Source organism: Syngnathus leptorhynchus, chromosome 1, assembly GCF_054491065.1.
Source record: "Syngnathus leptorhynchus isolate UIUO chromosome 1, UIUO_Slep, whole genome shotgun sequence".
Lineage (NCBI taxonomy): Eukaryota > Metazoa > Chordata > Actinopteri > Syngnathiformes > Syngnathidae > Syngnathus > Syngnathus leptorhynchus.
The window spans coordinates 17,939,332-17,955,927 of record NC_141195.1 but is presented as its reverse complement, the minus strand read 5'-3'; the positions used below and the strand labels follow the sequence as shown (position 1 = coordinate 17,955,927).

Genomic DNA, 16,596 nt, shown 5'->3' with positions numbered 1-16,596 from the left:
TTTCTCTTTTTGTCGTTTAACATGACTGTCCTAAAGAAGCCAAATAATGACTCAGTTCGTCCTAAACAATTCTAAACCTTTATTTTTCTAACAAGAGTGAAAAGAAACAAAGGCAACATTCAAATAAAAAGTTTTTACACAAATGATAACAGTGTCTCTCTGCAATAATAATAATAATAATAATAATAACAACAAGAAGAATATTGTTTGAAACAGAGAAATAAAGTGAGTTACAGTAAAGTTACCTTAACTTTGCAAATGAAGGAAGTGGAACTGAGAGGATGACTGACATCAGCTCTGCTCTGCAGTCAGACAGTGTCCATTTTGGGAAAGTAGCACCAAAAACATGAATGCCTGTTTTAAACAATTCCCAAAACAACGTCACCAGTTCTGCCTGTTGCCAAAACGAGCTTCAGTATGACTACAAAAATAAAAGTCATCAAGGTTGCGCCGCCGTATGTCCGTGTCGTGGCCTCGTGGAATCCAAACCAACCCAAATAGCTTATCCGTGGAGCTCGAGAACAGGGGCAGAGGGCTTCCATTTAACACATTGGGGGTAACAAAACATACCAACTTACCTGGGAGACAACTCTAGATAGACCACACAAACCTCTATCACAGGAAGTCCCACATTTACCAACTGTTTTGGGGAGCTGACTGGAGAAATGGATCCCAGGAAGGACCACCTTTTGGGGGACAGGAAGTTGGATTCATGTGGAGGGAGTGTACAAGGTTGAGAGATGAGGTTGTGTGGCTGGATGTCCCGCATCTTTCTTTTGTTAGTCTGCTCCCTCAATGTCTTTGGCAGAGCCAACGTCTAACCCTTCACAGAATCTGTCAGAAAATACACACACAAAAAAAAAAAAACATCTTAAGTCTGTTCCAAAATGTTGAGGAGGCTGAGTCAAGGATGATTACTTCAGTAAGTTCTGCTTGGATGAGGCGCGGAAGAATGAGTGAAGTCAGTTGACAGGCAGATGTACCTCTGTATGAGTGTCGGCGGGCAGGTGAGGGGAGGGGCATGTTTTCTTCGAGTCCGGCACATCCGGCAGAGCCGCTCCGACCCCGTCCGTATTGGCGCCGCCTCCTCGGTGGCTCTTTCGCTTTCTCTTGTCCTTCGTACGACCTCGACCGCTTCGCTGCTGCTCTTCAAGTTCCATCTGTGAGCATCACACATTATATGTACAGAGTTATACATTATTAGTCCCTTTTGGCCACCCCCGGACAATATATTAGAAATAATTCATACCGATCGATAGATAGACGTTGATTTTTTTTTACTATTGAAACATAAGGACCAGGGGAGAGGGAGGGGAAATAAAAGGTTGAATTTAGGTATTTATTTTAACATACATTTAAAAAGAGGTTAAACCTAATATGAAAAGGCCAAATAAACTGGACAGCTTTTTGTTTCTTAAACATAATGCAATATATCTGGAAAATGTTACCCAATATTTATTTCAATTTTTGTGACTCTATTTAGTGGAATTTTATAATTGACTTTAATAATAAAGAAAAAACAAGTCTACAATTGCATTAGCCCAGGAACACACAGTTATGCAAGTGCTGACCTGAATAAGTGTGCATAGGGTTACCACAGGCGGATCAGTGGCCGCCTGCAGGACTCTGCTTATGGTGTGCATCTGATCCAGAGAGACCTCCAGCAGATCTCCGTCCAGCTGCAGCTCCTCCAGTCGTTCCCTGGTGGTCGGCGAAAGCTGCACCACCTGACCTTTGAGCTCGGGCAGCAGCGGCAGCAGAGCGCCCACACCTGCGGGAGCAGAGCAAACCAACTCCTTCACGATTGGTCGCCAAGGGGCATCGGCGAATGGTCTGACGTGCCGACTTACCAGTAACGCCGGATTTCTTGCTAACGCCGTTCTCTCGAGTGCTCTGCGGGAAAGCAAGCATTTCATCACACAACCCAACAGAAAATAAACATTCCAAAGCCCATTTAGAAAGATTCATACAGGTCTCTGAGCCTTATTTTGGGGGTCTGCAAAATAAATGTAGCCCAGAGCATGATAGCAGTGCTTTTTATCTGACTGATGTCATTTAACTCTGAGGTTGTGGTCACCCAAAGTGGTTACAATGCAATGCTGTTACTGTGAAGCGATTCAATGGATTACAATAAAGTATAAATGTTGCACTACAACCATAATTCATTGGCATTTTGCTTGTGGTTTAAGGTGTACCTCAATGCCATTGGATTTCTTTTTCGGGGACTCTTCCGTCAGATCGATGATTCCGTCTTCTCCTTCGCCTCCCTCCGAGTCGGATAAAACAATGACTGAGTTGGAGTCTGCCTCTTTCTGCCCACTTTCCTCCTCTTTGTCACAATGGAGGGTTTCGTTGAGTTCTTGCAGCGTCTGAAGGGCCCGCTGCAGCTCGGGGGTTTCCAGCGCCTCCTTGGCGCGACCCTGCCATGTAATGGCTCGCTCCGTGAGACACTGCAGCGCCTCGCCCTCGGGCAGGCGCACGGGCAACCGCTGCAAGGCGACCAGTAACGCCAAGATAGTCTCCAGACGGGGGCGGCGCGAGCGCTGGCACCGCGGACACAGAAAACGCGAGTCCCAGTCCCACCAGCAGCGTGGGTTACCCGGCGGTCCACAAGAGGGCAACAGCGAGGGGAAAGGAACACAGCCACCGTGGAACCAGTCCTTGCAAAGGTGGCAGCGCAACTGAGGTGTGCGCGGCTGACCAGCGCACACGCATACAGTCTGAACAGAGGAGCCAGGGTGGTTCCCATTCTCTTTGACAGAGTTTGCCGAGTCCGTTTCCATGCGGTCATCTGACGTCCCATTCGCTTCCTTGTCACCTCCGGCGGCTTCACGTCCTATCTTCGCCATGTTGACTTTTTGTAGCCTCAGTAGTGCCTCTTTCTCCCGGTGCTCCCCTTCTTTGAATGCCATCACCTAGAACAACACACGAGTTCAGATGCACAGATTGAAGACTCGCACGGCCACAGGTCAATGTTGTGCGGCAAACTCACAATAGCCGCAGGGTCTCTAAGGTCTTGAGCGGAAAGGCCCAGAGTGTTTGTATCAGGGTTGTCCGTGTCCTCCGTTTTGCCATGTCTCCTTTTAGCGCATGGACACAACACCTGCAGACCAAAATTGGGTGTTCTTTACATTGGACACCAAATACCATACGTTGGGAAGGAACACTACTCAGCTTTCATTCGCAGGTACACATAAAACTATAAATATTGCTTCAGTATTGTGGAAATAATACACTCGTGTATAGTGTACGACTTGGCAGTACCCGGTTAAGACTCGATTCAGGTCAAAACCTGAAGGGAAATTTTTCTGTGTGAAAGCTCATGTGCATTTTTGTTGTACCATCTTCAAAACAGCAATGCCAATTCAAATTCTGAATCCCGGCAAAACCAGTAGCCAACCGTCGGACACTATAGAAAAGTTGTTCGGCAAACCTGCCGACTCGGTCAACATTTCAATCAAGTTTGCCCGCGTTGCTTTCATGGTGCACCTCGAGCAGGCTGTGCTGACTAGTCTTCTTCAAGAAGGTCTTGGAGGCCTTGTCCCTCCAGGAATGAGCGCTGGCCACCTGAAACTCCAGCTGTCGCAGCTCCTCCATGAAGACAGGCAGGTCCCTTCCAACAGCCACCAGGCCCTCCAGGTCATCCAGGCATGGGTAATGCTCCCCATTCTATGAGAAGTTGCCAAAAAGGATTTTGACAAGACCAAATAATGGCAAGCGCGTGAAGAGACAATGGTGCAATTTTACCTGGATTTCCTCCAGGTCTGTTACCCAAGCACGTGCACGGCTTAGACAGCCCTGTAAAGCTTGAATGTTAGGCAACTTGACAGGAATAAGCTGGGCCTCATTCACAATCGCCTCCAGTGTTGACAGAGGGTGCTTTTGCCTGGTGGGACAATGGGTGAGTTGAAAACAGGGACAAATGGTTGTGACGTGTTGTCCGCCCCTACTCCTTTGTTGTATTTGATGCGTACCTTTGTTCAAGACAGATCTGCGCTTTCTCCTCCCAGCGCTCCGCAATCGTGAGCAGCTCCTGCAGTTCCGCCATGGCCGTATCCACAGACGCGCTCTGAGGCACGTTGCAGCCCGCCTCAATTAAATTCCTCAACACCGCCAACGTGACCTCTGGCCTCTCGGCCCCCTCTGTGCCCAAGGTGCGCCTGACTTCTGCCAGCCATCGCCCTAACTCTTGAAGGCCTTGAAGCAGATTACACTCTGGCACTAGGACAGGCAGCTGAGTTCCCTGTTCCAGCAACGTCTGCAAAAGCTCTGCTGGTGCATTGTTTCGCCTCCAGTCGCGCTCGTTGATCAACTCCTGAGCTCGGCTCTGATAATCACTCACCAGCTGCAGAACCGCCTAAAGGGGAAAAATGTCGCTGGATGAAGCAAGACGGTTGATTTTTTTTGTTTATTTTAAGTTGTAAGACAATTATAAAAACAAAAGGCGAGGTGCCAAAATTAATTTATTAATTGACAACAAATGACTTGTCATATTGATGGCCTCATCTTGTAATCATAGAGTATGAGATTTTTAGCTAAGGATTGTCCATATCCTCTGATTTCAGGCTTTCAAAATAAAACATTTGACATCTCAAGTCCTTCGTAAAATCAGACTGATCTTTTGTTTGCTCAAAACAAGCCATTTCTTGTGTGCTATTGCTCAACTGTTGCTTAGTTGTTTTTAAGTCACTAAATAATACAGAATAAAAATAACTGACGATAAATATAATCTAAAAAAATATAATTGAAAACAAAAAAAACCCACTAATCCAAGTAAAATTGTATTGTGATTATCGGTGAAATAATGGATTCTACAAATAATCGTGACAGCTCTACATGGGGTAATTACCTGCACGTCCTCCAACTGACGCATCACACAGGGCAGGTTTTGCATGGTCTCTATCAAGGATTTCAGCTCCGCAAAAGTCATTTTTGTGGCACTGAAACACACCAATGAGTAAATGTTCCGCTATGACGACTAATTACATGCACGCCGAGTTTCCTTCATCTCACCTGGTGTTTGAGTCAGCAAGGAGTTCAGTGCTCTTCTGTTGGCAGTGCTCTACGTCTTTGAGAACAGTGTTGAGTTTACGAAGAAGTTCATTGTCTGGGAACTTTCTTTCAGCTGCTTCGGTCTTGAGTGTCTCCAAGTAATCAATTCCTGGGATTGAATGAAATAGCAATCTTAATGTTTCTGTAAAAATCCTCCAGACAATTGAGGGCTACCTTCCTACCTATCTTATTTCCATCCTCTTGCTCAAGCGCCTCTTTTACTCTGTTGGCCCATGAATCGAAGGACTCTGAGCGAACTTTTAAGCGGTGTAACATGGCCAACAACTCATCCAGGGTGTATCTGTACCTGCAAAGAAGCACAGCAAAATGGCAATTCTGCAAGTGTAGCCTATGATGATAAAACCGAATTCTAAATGTCTAAAGCCAAATGTCAAAAGTCCTCAAAGAATAGGTACCTGAGGTATAGTTTGTCAGTGGGGCAGTTGCACAGATCCTGAGTGTGATACAGACACACCAAACTCTCGGGGCAGCTTGAACAAGCTAGTGCGGAGAGGAAACATGTTGTCTTGCATTTGTCACATTGTCGCTCATCATCAGGTAACAGCTCAAAGGCCTCACGCTCCGCTTCAGTGATGCCCTGCATACAGAGGATATTTTTAGACATTAGTCAGTCGTGCTTGCTTGCTGTTGCTTTGCACTCGTCGTCTATAAAATCAAACGACAGAAAATAAAAGCTTGAAAAAAAAATGATATAATGTCTGACAACTCTTACCCTTTCCATCAGAGCCTTTCGCAGCTTTCGCTCTTCCTGAACAATAATAAACATTTCCCGGTGGGTCGCAGCAGCAAGATTGAGATCCAGTTTCTCTGGACTGGCTGCCATTTTACAAGTGAGCTCTTCGTGAGAGAAGACGCAATACCGCCGCAGACGTCGATAGTGTTCGATGCAGGAACGACCGGCAGGTAGCTTTGGGACACAAACAAAATAGCAGGGTCATCCTGATTGTCAAGTCTCGTTTTTTCAGAACTGCACAGTGTTGGAACTAACGGCGATACTAAGGCCGTTATAAATTTCCAGTAACGGCTAATCTACTCAATTACTATGTTAATTGTTATGATGCCGTTACCATTACTAGCAATGATTATGTGGGACGTAACTTATGCTGCTTGGGTAACGCAAAAACGCTTCTGCATAATGGAACTGCATAATGCCCGAGTCAGACTGAATGCCAGCTGAGCTGAGCATTTCTGGTGGCACCTTTCCACATATAGTCAATGTAGTTGACGCGGTCAAGCCCGGTTGGGTGCCGGGCGGCGCATTTGAAGAAAAAAGATTTGGCTCATAGCTCATTTTGCTGAGACAACTCCGGTGTAGTTACCCCCACAAGCAAACACGTGCGGACACAAGGCGTGGCACTGTATTTCACGTTCAGTCTGAACCTAGCATTAGGACACTTACCCAGTCAGCTGTACAGAAGTTGACTGCTTCTGCAAAATTATATCCCTGGTTGAAACCACTGTGGTATGCTCTGGGGAAGGTGATGACAAACTCGCCAGCACACTGGTTGGTCCTGACAACCTGTCAATTCAAAATATTCCAATCATAAATAAATGGTCACTTTAAGACAACATGAACATTGAGACACTGACCGGTACACCGTGAGCCATGAGGATGTTTGGGTTCATGATTGTGACCAACTGGTGCAAGAGGTCAGGCTGGAACTCGAATAACTCTGGAGTCAATTTCTTCATCACCTCCTCTAGTCGCTCAGCAGCTACTGAAGGAACTCCATACCAGGTTTTTGGTTCGCCCCTGAAGATGATCAAGCATGTCAGCATATAAGAACCAAAATCATATGAAAACAATCAAACAAATGGTGTGTCCTGTACCAGTGCAGGTAGTTGATGGAGTAGCTCCAGTGATCCTCAATGTGCCAGCAGAAAGCAGAGAATACCATGCCAACATAAAGCCAGGGCACCTTCATGCCAGAGATATCGCCATTAATGTGGCACAGGAGAGACTGCTCCAGCACGGGCATCACGTTCAAGTTCCAGCCACTGCGGGCGTAGTCCTGACAGGCACACAGGTTGAACGTCATGAACCACTTGGAAGTTTGCCTCAGCTTACGTAATGTAGCACAACTGTATTCATGAGTGTGGGTTACTCTTGTGGTTTCTGGAGCATAACTGACTCATAATTTTACTAGTAAAATTAAAAGGCCTTCCTTCAGGGCATTCCAAAATATTTAGCCGAACTTGACATTTGACAGTCGGTTGCATCGACTTCAGATAAAACAAAATGCTAGGTATTTCAAGTTGAACTGGAAATGTGATCCCAGCAAGCATACCTCCTCCTCTTTTGTCAGAATCCTCTTGCCATTGTTCATTGGGAAGCCGCTACCAAACTCTTTGGAGTGGATGTCTGCTCCATACTCTACAGTCACATCCTCCTCGATGCTGCTGACCAACCTCCAGAACTCCCTCTCCACAAGCTCGGTGGGGACCATCTACAAGAGAAGAACACACACATGACCTCTCTCTCTCTCTCTCTCTCTCTCTCTCTCATGATGGCAGCAGAAACGTGCGAGTGTGCTTACATGGACAGGCATGTTGAAGTAATCAGCTTTGAATGCGTCGGCCATCTCCCCAAAACTTTGCAGACTGTACTCACGAGTTGCTTGTTCAAAACCAAACGCTTCCGAAGGCTTCTTGCACTCCTGCGAAGAAGCATGTCCATCAAGAAGGAATTTGTTTTATCAGTTGGGACACTCGCATGCAAGACAGAAACTTGTTTTCTTTTTATTTTAAACTATTACAACTTACTTCCGCAACACACTTTGGGCATCGCCAGTTGCTTTTGGGAAGATCAGTGAGCGGGGGCAGCAGACAGAACGTGTGGTAGTTGTCATCACAACCATCACACAGCAAGAGTTTCTCGTCGTCATCTCCGCGACCACACATCCGACACACAAATGAATCCACCTTTGATCGAACAAAGATTTCAGTGTTTAGTTTAAAACGCTCCGAAATCCAAAAAGCACTTGATTGTGCTGGTCTACACAAAAAGCGTGCCTTATTAAAAGGGACACTTTTGGTTTTTGAGAAAATTAAAGACTTTTAAGTCCACCTTATGGAGCGGAAAATACGGTACTTACACTCTGCATGTTGTTGAGGTTACGTCGTAGCCTCATGGTCATTTTGGTGCATGGACCATCGGTAAGATGCTGGCGACTTTCTTTGTGAAGATGCTCCTCCAATTCCTCTTTAACTTCGGTCTTCACTTCCGCCTTGACCTCTGTTTTGACCGTGACGGTGGCAGGAGGGACCTGGGGGGTGGCTGAGCACTCTTCAGTCTGTCCGTCCTGTGGAACCGGAGGCTCCCCTTTTGCACAGGTCACCCCAGCAGCAGGTGCTGGGCAGTCCATGACCGTCACAGTTTGAGGCAGTTCATCTGGAAGAAAGGATTCAAAGTAATCCCCGGAACGCATGCAGGATTTAACGTCAATGCATCACCTTACCCTTCTTCCTATATCGGTCCCGTGCCATGAGTCCAAGTCCCATCATCTTGGGCCCGGCGCCATAGATCTGCAGCTTCTTCAACTCTGGGTTCTTCTCTATGTCTTCCTCGGTAGGTTCGGGCTGAAAATAGGTAAGTAGAAGTACAATCGTTAGGATAGAATGGACAGACTGCCGCTGCTCTCCAAAGCACACAGAGCAAAGCAATGTGACCTAATGCGGACCAAAATCAAGATCACAAGCAGTGCAAAAGGGGTTATTCTAGCTAAGTTAGACATTAAGGAAAGTCTGAAAGTTACGACCCAGCATCAAAATACAAATTCAAAATACGGTACAACCATAAATAGCACACTAATGATTCACAAAACCACTTTGAATTCATTCAACATGGAAAGATGCCATGTGGCACAAAAGAGGTGCGATCCAATCAAATCACTCTTGTACTGCAAAATATTTGTTTAAAACTATGACACACTGTAAATTTAACACCATCTTCCATTTCCAGAACACAATTCAAAAGCAAAAAAAAATGCTATTTGATTTGTCACAAAATCATGTTTACACTTGCACAATTTCAACAAATCCGCATCCAGAAAGGAATCACTGAAGTGACATTTTTCCACATTATGTTAGACTTATTCTAAAATGGAATCCAAATGTGTCCCTCAAAATTCTCATGCAGTCTGGGAATCCTTCTGGTCACTTTGTGCAAATGCCAGGCATGCTGTCATGTGCATTTGAGATAAGGAGCCCCTTTTGTGTGGCCATTCTACCATACAGACCTGATTGGTGGACTACATGAGACAAAATGGTTATGTTTCTGGAAAATTCTTGCCACAGAGATAAAGGACCAGCTCAAGAACGAGATGGTGGGGTTCAAAACTTCTTCCATTCTGCCACTTTACTCATTGGAAGCTTCAAAAGCAGCAAAAATTGTTCTGTGCTTGTCTCCAGATGTGTGCCTTGGGCCAATCCCGAGTCTTAAGTCTACAGGAAATTTCTTTAACTTTGCGCTTGGTTTGTGCTTTGACATGCACTCGTCTGTTGGACAGAAATCTAGACAGGTGTGTGTGCCTTTCCAAATCATGACGTTGTGAATACATGAATTTTTTTCCCCTCCCAAAACGTTTGTACAAATCATTTTATAAAGATGGAAAAGGTTGAATTGAATACCCTCCAAATATATCACATCTCCAAGTAGTTAACTAATACACCGCTATACAACGCGAATACTCTAATGAACTCGGCAGCACGCAGATAGACAATGGTTTAAAAAGCAATGAGACACACAAATTAACTGATGAAAGGTATTTAGAAAAAAAAAAACACTACGTGCCGAAAAACAGGCTATACAACAAATGTGTGCAGATAAAATGAACACCAGCCCTGTTTTGCTCTTCCCTGTCTGGCTTGCAAATATTTGATGCGAATTAAAAAGTCAACATTCTCTTCTGAACAAACATGATGTTACATTGCTACACTTTTTCTTGCTGAAAATTTAGCACCAGCAAAGTCGCTATTGATAGCCTTATGGGAGACGTTTAAAGCCTCGACTAAGTACAAGCTGCATGAGCTGTTGTTTTGATCATTGTTGATTGGTTAGCAGGACAGTGCAAAAACTACACAACCATTCAGGTGGTGTATACCGCAAGCAAAGTCAAGTCAAATTTATTCATATAGCACTTAATCACAGAGGCGTCTGAATAGAAGACAGGGCTACCAATTCAAAAACCCCAAAACAGCCCTGTCCTGGACATTGCAGCACATCCATCAACCCCTGTTAAAGTTTGGGCAGGTAAATCAGGAAAATTAAAAGTTCAAATTTGATTTTACTACAGTACAGTGTTACAATATCACCGTGCACACCAACCTGTCAGAAAGAGCCACCCTTATGTGTGGCATCCCAACTCAAGTGTGAGTTAATTGTGTGTTTATGAAGAAAATGTTTAGTTAGTGACACTATTTTTGTTAGACAATGCTTGTGGATGCTAGGAATTGTGCAGCGGGAAGCAAAAGAAGAAAAGAGTAGGGGCTGAGGGTGAGCTCATATGCTCAAGAGGCAGTACCGCTGAGATGAGTTGAGAGCCAGTGGTGAGAGGATGAGGGTTGGGATCCTCCGGACCCTGCAAGGGGACACAACAACAGCAACAATAAACTAAGCCAGGAAGAAGAAGAGGGCAGGAGGGACAGTCAGGGAGGAGCTGGAGCCGTGGTGAAAAATGGAATTGTTGAGACTCTTGTCCATCTCTCTTCATTCATCATCATCTCTTATAAGGAATAGTTTTACGATCAATTAATCATTTGGGACCTTGTTTAACTTAATGGCCCAACTTCTCAACAGTAAAAACTGTCTGATTTCTGTAGTGCTCCATCTGTAAAGACATTTGCAAACATCTGCTTTGTCTTTGTAAATTAATCAACAACATTTTTGTCCATTTTCTTTTTACATGTTTTGGATGAAACCAGAAACTGAATCATAATGTTTGTGTATTTTCTGCACTGCCAATTTAAAATAATGTCCTGTTTTTGAATGAAGGGAAATATTTATTTTTATATGATTCATTTATGAATTAAAAAAAATTGACAGATTTATCATTATTTATAGCATTAGTTGCAGCGCAAGTACACTATATTATAATGCTCAAACAGAATGAATTTTATTGTCAATAAGTCAAGATGGGCTTGTGGTAAAAATGTTATTTGAATGAAACCTCCTCTAGTACTGTTTAAGTTATCTTAATCAGATACAAATCTCCGTTCATGGAAGTAGTTGAGGGGAAAGCAAGCTGACAGTAACAATGGCACAGGTGGATTGCAGGATGGCAGCAAAGCAAGCTGGGATTGCAGAGTCACATATTGCAGACACACACACAAAGGAAAGCGCAAAGAACAGTTAACAACAACACAGCAGCATCAGGACAAGATGGAAGACTGCAATGTAAGTGATGCAATGGAGACCTTCAGGCAGATAACAAAATGAACCTGAACCAACAGAAGCACCTTCTTTCCATTTTGAGTGAGAGGACAGCAACAGGGTGGCTTGCAAGTGAGAGCAATAGGCGGCTACAGTATTTGTTGTCCACCATCACTGAAGAATGGTGGCTCATCATGGACTGACATAACTTGCCATATGATTCACAAAAGAAAAGGTTTTTTTTTTTTTTTTGAAGGGGGGGGGGGGGGGGGGGGGGGGGGTCGGGAATTCCTTTGATGCAGTGGAGCATTAACCAAGACGCAATCAAGACGATTCGATCAATCGATTGTATTCTGACACCCATCAATCTCAATGACATACGTACGTATATATTGGTTGCTCTGTTAATACATGTACAATGGTGCCTTGAAATATGAATTTGTGACCACACCTGTAACTTGTATCAGTTTTCTTTCCCGAACAAGATCGATGAATAATATAACCAACATGCGTTTCAGCAGGGAGACAATCACACTCAAATTGATGGCATTCCTAGAAACTTAGAAAGTTAGCTTGACACAGGAAACTGGACAATTAGCTGTTTTAGTTAAGGACAGACCGAGGTTCTGTTTGTTAAAATTGTGCGTGATGTCATTTTCACGCGAGCACTGTGCCACAGTTTACAAATAAAAATGCTTCTTTGATAAGTGACTTGTTCCTAACACAATCACCTACATGTTAATCATTTTAGAGGCATGAAAATGTAATCCTCAACGTATAGTCAGGCAACTTACTATAGAATGATTATTCTGACAACAAAGCGCTTTGACTTACATCGGGCTGGCAGCGATTCGCTCGGCGCCCGTAACTGCTCATTTTGGATGGCTGCACAGACTGACGCAGGGGGATGGAGTGGGGCTTGTACTCCTTATCCACATCCTCACCATCGTAGTGCTTTGGCTTGCAATGCTGCGAAATCCATCAGTGACAAAACTTCAACATACATTTTCTGCTTAATTAGGGGAAATAAATAACCGAGCGTTAAAAAGCGTTACCGGCAAGCTGGCACCAGACTGGAACATTTCAAACGGGTGGACGATCCTCTCGTAGTGCGAGCGGAGAAGAGACCCGATGTTCTTGCCCGGAGGGTAGCCCAGCCTCTGAGCCACACGAGCCCAGCGTCGTTCTTTACAGACCAACTCGAAACCGCCTTCATCAGACACAACCTGGAAGACCACGGGCACAAGGCATGTCCCAATCACAGTTTCAATAAACAGAAAGTTACATTTTTTCTAATCACATGACTGTATCGGGACAACTCTACAAGGCAAAGAGAACAATGCATAATTTATCTAGAAAGAATTCAATTCATGTTCACCCTTGAGAGACCGAAAAGATCAAGGATGCGCCTCTCGATGTGCGGGATTTTCAAGGAGGAAGCCTGGATCTCCCAAAACCTGGCAATGCGGTCCAAATAATTAAGCTTCACTCTTGTCTCCGCCTGGGGGGAAAAAAGGCATGAACAACAACAACTATGAAAGAAACCTTCAATCACTCAATCCAACTAACATCAAGCAGTGTGTAAAAATAACTTGCCTCCAGTTCATTAAGCCTTTGAATGCGCGGCGTAAATCGGAACGTATCCAGCTCCACTGAAAATGGTGGTTGCCAGTCCTATTGCCAGAAAAAGAGCATCACGGTCAACAATAGGGTCTTGAGCCATCCCTCCATATAGTATCAAATGGAACTGGGTGAAAATAATCAGTCAGTTAAGCACCAAAAACTACTCAAAATTAACCAGCTGTCTTTTTCATTTATTGTCCACATTTCAGGTAGTGGTGCTTTGTGGTAGGAGTTGAATTCCTTCCATGACCTTTCTAGTGGGACGAAAACACTCAACTCATCTCGTATGAAATTCTTTATTCAGTAGCAGCCCGTATAACACTATTTGGTGTAAATCAGTTGGTCTACAAAAGAGGCCCTTCTACAACAGCTGTGTCTGTCAGTGGGATTTCACGAGACAGGAGTATCGCTAGTGGAAGACGACAACTGGGCTTTAATAGTATGTCTATGTTTGTGAACGACCGACGCATGAAGAAAAGGACAGAACCATGTATTGCAAGCATTGCAAGGCTGGTTATTCCACTTCAAGATTTTTCATCCCTAGGAAAATGAAACAAAGCCAGCCACAACTGCACCACACTGTTTATAATTTGACAATAACCAAAACAATCCAGCAAAACTGGCTTAGTGGCAGTTATGAGCTAGTGTTTTCAAATAATATTTTTCATAAACTTTGCATTGCATACTGTTGCTTTACTGAGGTCAAGAGTACCTGGAGGAAACCTTCGCAGGCACAGGGAGAACATGCAAACTCCACACAGGAACGTTTTTTTTAAGCAAAACACGGAGTTTCTACGGTGCATCCAGGTCAATTTGCTGCAACTTCTATTGCCATTTTTAAGTATTGCTTGTAAAACTTAAGATTTAATTTTGAATTGACAGTGAATGTGATTACATTTTATATATGAAGAGCTGCATTAAATAGTTGGAGTACAAAAACAAACATCAGGATTATTTTGACCAATGTTTGAAGGGCACAGTATATACTGTATTTACTAGGCCACTCATAAAACCTTGTGGCTGAACCATGTGCACACTGCGCATGTGTTAAGTGGAGTCCCGCTGCATCTTGGGTTGTCACTATGGAATATTTTTTACGATTAATTATTCCATCGATTACTCCATCAATTAATCAAACCAGATTATATTTTATTTTGCATTAAGTTCATTCAATACAACACAATTTTTTCTGATTTACTGTTTATGAAACAATTATTGTTGTTAAGCAATATCAAATAAAGGTTTGATGTACTGATCAAAACCTAACAACTAAATCAGAGGATTTGGACAATATCATGTGAAACAATTTATATAAACGGCTAAATTAGTTTTCTTTTAGTTTCACAAATGATCAAATACTTACTTGTGGCGGTCGAATTTTGCAGATTCCAGACTTCTCTGCAATTGGACGTATTTTGGCGATGTAACCCAGAGGATCCTTGAACTCCTCCCATGACGGCTCAAAAACTGGACACTCCGGAGGAGCGACAAACTCGTCCCCTTCCATTGCCCTGAAAAAAGATCAAACAAAAATCAGTTCACTCCGGGATTAAATATTATGCATGCAATGGCCTAAAATAGTTCTACACGAGGGGCCATAGATTGCAAATTAATGTTAAAAAATTATATATATTTATTTGAAACAAATTCTTTTAGGATTGTAAAAGCAGGCATAAAGTATAGCAAAAGTAAAATTTTACATTAAATGTTTCTAATTGAAAAGTATTCAACCACAGAATAGTGTAAGCATTGGAGAGTTCTATTTAAAAAGTAACAAATAGGTTTGGGTCAGCATGACCCCTTTCCTGAGCAAGTTTAACTATTCACAAAGCATTCCTGTTTTGTGTGTCACCATCAAGTAGAAGATACAATGAAGCATGTGTAGGCCACATAACTACAAAGTGCACAATTTGGGAATTTGACGCAGTTCCATTTCTATCCCTAAACATGAGCAACTCAAAGAGGAAGTGTCTGCATTTCCCCAAGTCAAGACAACAACGCAAACTTACTTTCTTTGATCAATCGACACAATTTAAAGTGGAGAGGAGGAAACTTTGCAACAGAAATCTTTCATGAGTTATCATACATAATCACGGGTCCTTATATTTGACACACTCAATCCCAACAATATGTTGTCAAGAAAAGTGAGCGTCTTCAGAATTATAATTTCTTAAAAGTCCTCACACTTGGGGTAACTACAATTTAATTCAGACTTGAGTCAATTAAGTTCGTGCAATCCGTGTTTGTTGAGCCTCAACAATGGCGTGTAGGCCATGAACCCAAAACAAGGCCACAAAGGTATCAATTTTCATAGAGCACTTTTTGAAAACGGCTTTGAAATAACGTATAGACATCTAAGCTTAATCGTCAAAAAGCAGCACCGACACTGAAAATAATACGTTGTCCGTCTTGCACCGAGTTGTTATCAATGTTGGTGGCAGAAGATCTGCTTGGGTTTGCCCCCCCCCCCTCAAACCACAAGACGATGACCACACGCTCCAGTCAAAACAACCCATAAACATGACTTCTGGTGTTTAGCAATTTTATAAAATCCTACTGTCTACATTTTCTTTGATCATGAACTGAATTTTAGTCTGTTATTGTTTCAACATTGCTGGTGCCAAACGGAGCTAACATTAGCATCAAGGCCTCCGATCCGATTTTGCCGTCGGACCCTCTTGGGTTAGCATTACTTAGCTAAAAGATGAGACTAAGCAAACATTGGTAGGGGGGGTGCTTCCGTGTGTCCTCACGACAGCGGCCAAGTCAACACAGCAATTGGGCATTATGTAACAAAAGCAAAGTCGTCTCTGGAGCACCATTCACACCACACAGAGTCGGCATAAGCGCCTGTCGACTGACCGTAGACACCTCGATGTCCCGAGCTGTGACGGGACCGCTGGCCGCTCTCCTTGGTTTGGTTACGATGACTGCTGGCTGCTCTCTTGATGGTGGTTGGCTAACGAATGCCAGCTGTGCTTTGATGCCGTTGGCGAGCTAGCGCTGCTAACGGCTACAAGCAAAGTTGGCCGCTTGTTTCAATTCACCCTAGACGTCCTCCACTCTGTCAAAACACATGAAATGTGGACGCGAGGCATCTGTTTCATTTTAGATCTGAATCGGTACTGATAACTGTTGTGTGGCTAGCAATCCTTTTCCGGCAAACACCATCACTCCCTTCAGGCCATCCTATCTTTCTTGACGAGTCGCCATCTTGCTTTTTTTCCCCTTTTTTTTTTCTCACGGCTGAAGCACAAACCCAAGTCCACTACGTTCGCTCTTTGGAAGTAGTGCGCACGTAAGCCGATTCACGACGGCGTGTAGGAAAGCAACAACGTGCTGTAGTTACAACCGCCCCTTAGCCGAAAATACTCTTAAAAATAACATTAAACGATTTACTGTACTTTTGAAGCAAAGATTCATGTATCATTTCTTTCCACCTATCAACTTTACAATTTGTATGCTTTATTTTGTGAACAGGTCACTGTAAACTTCATAGTAAACAATACATATTAATTGACGGAGTTCTT

General features: G+C 43.5%; 1 protein-coding gene across 3 annotated transcripts; it reads right to left on the bottom strand.

Moving 5' to 3' along the window:
- Nucleotides 1-61: 61 nt before the first annotated feature.
- Nucleotides 62-16,384, bottom strand: kdm5c (lysine demethylase 5C). Of its 3 annotated transcripts, none has more exons than XM_085901679.1 (29): nt 15,929-16,384; nt 14,430-14,577; nt 13,040-13,117; nt 12,822-12,944; nt 12,499-12,669; nt 12,278-12,412; nt 10,596-10,652; nt 8,532-8,652; nt 8,169-8,464; nt 7,837-7,995; nt 7,611-7,730; nt 7,362-7,520; nt 6,904-7,085; nt 6,664-6,826; nt 6,473-6,592; nt 5,786-5,980; nt 5,469-5,650; nt 5,235-5,359; nt 5,014-5,161; nt 4,850-4,940; nt 3,975-4,357; nt 3,748-3,886; nt 3,490-3,669; nt 2,993-3,103; nt 2,196-2,915; nt 1,851-1,893; nt 1,572-1,771; nt 984-1,160; nt 62-834 (listed from the first exon to the last, which is right to left on the bottom strand). In XM_085901679.1, the coding sequence occupies exons 2-29, from the start codon at nt 14,571-14,573 to the stop codon at nt 826-828; spliced, it is 4,731 nt and encodes a 1,576-aa protein (XP_085757805.1). In that variant the 5' UTR covers nt 14,574-14,577; nt 15,929-16,384; the 3' UTR covers nt 62-825. The 3 variants fall into 3 exon arrangements, with proteins under 3 accessions (XP_085757805.1, XP_085757893.1, XP_085757985.1); XM_085901767.1 differs by lacking the exon at nt 15,929-16,384 and adding an exon at nt 15,076-15,472; XM_085901859.1 differs by lacking the exon at nt 10,596-10,652.
- Between the last annotated feature and the right edge of the window lie 212 nt (nt 16,385-16,596).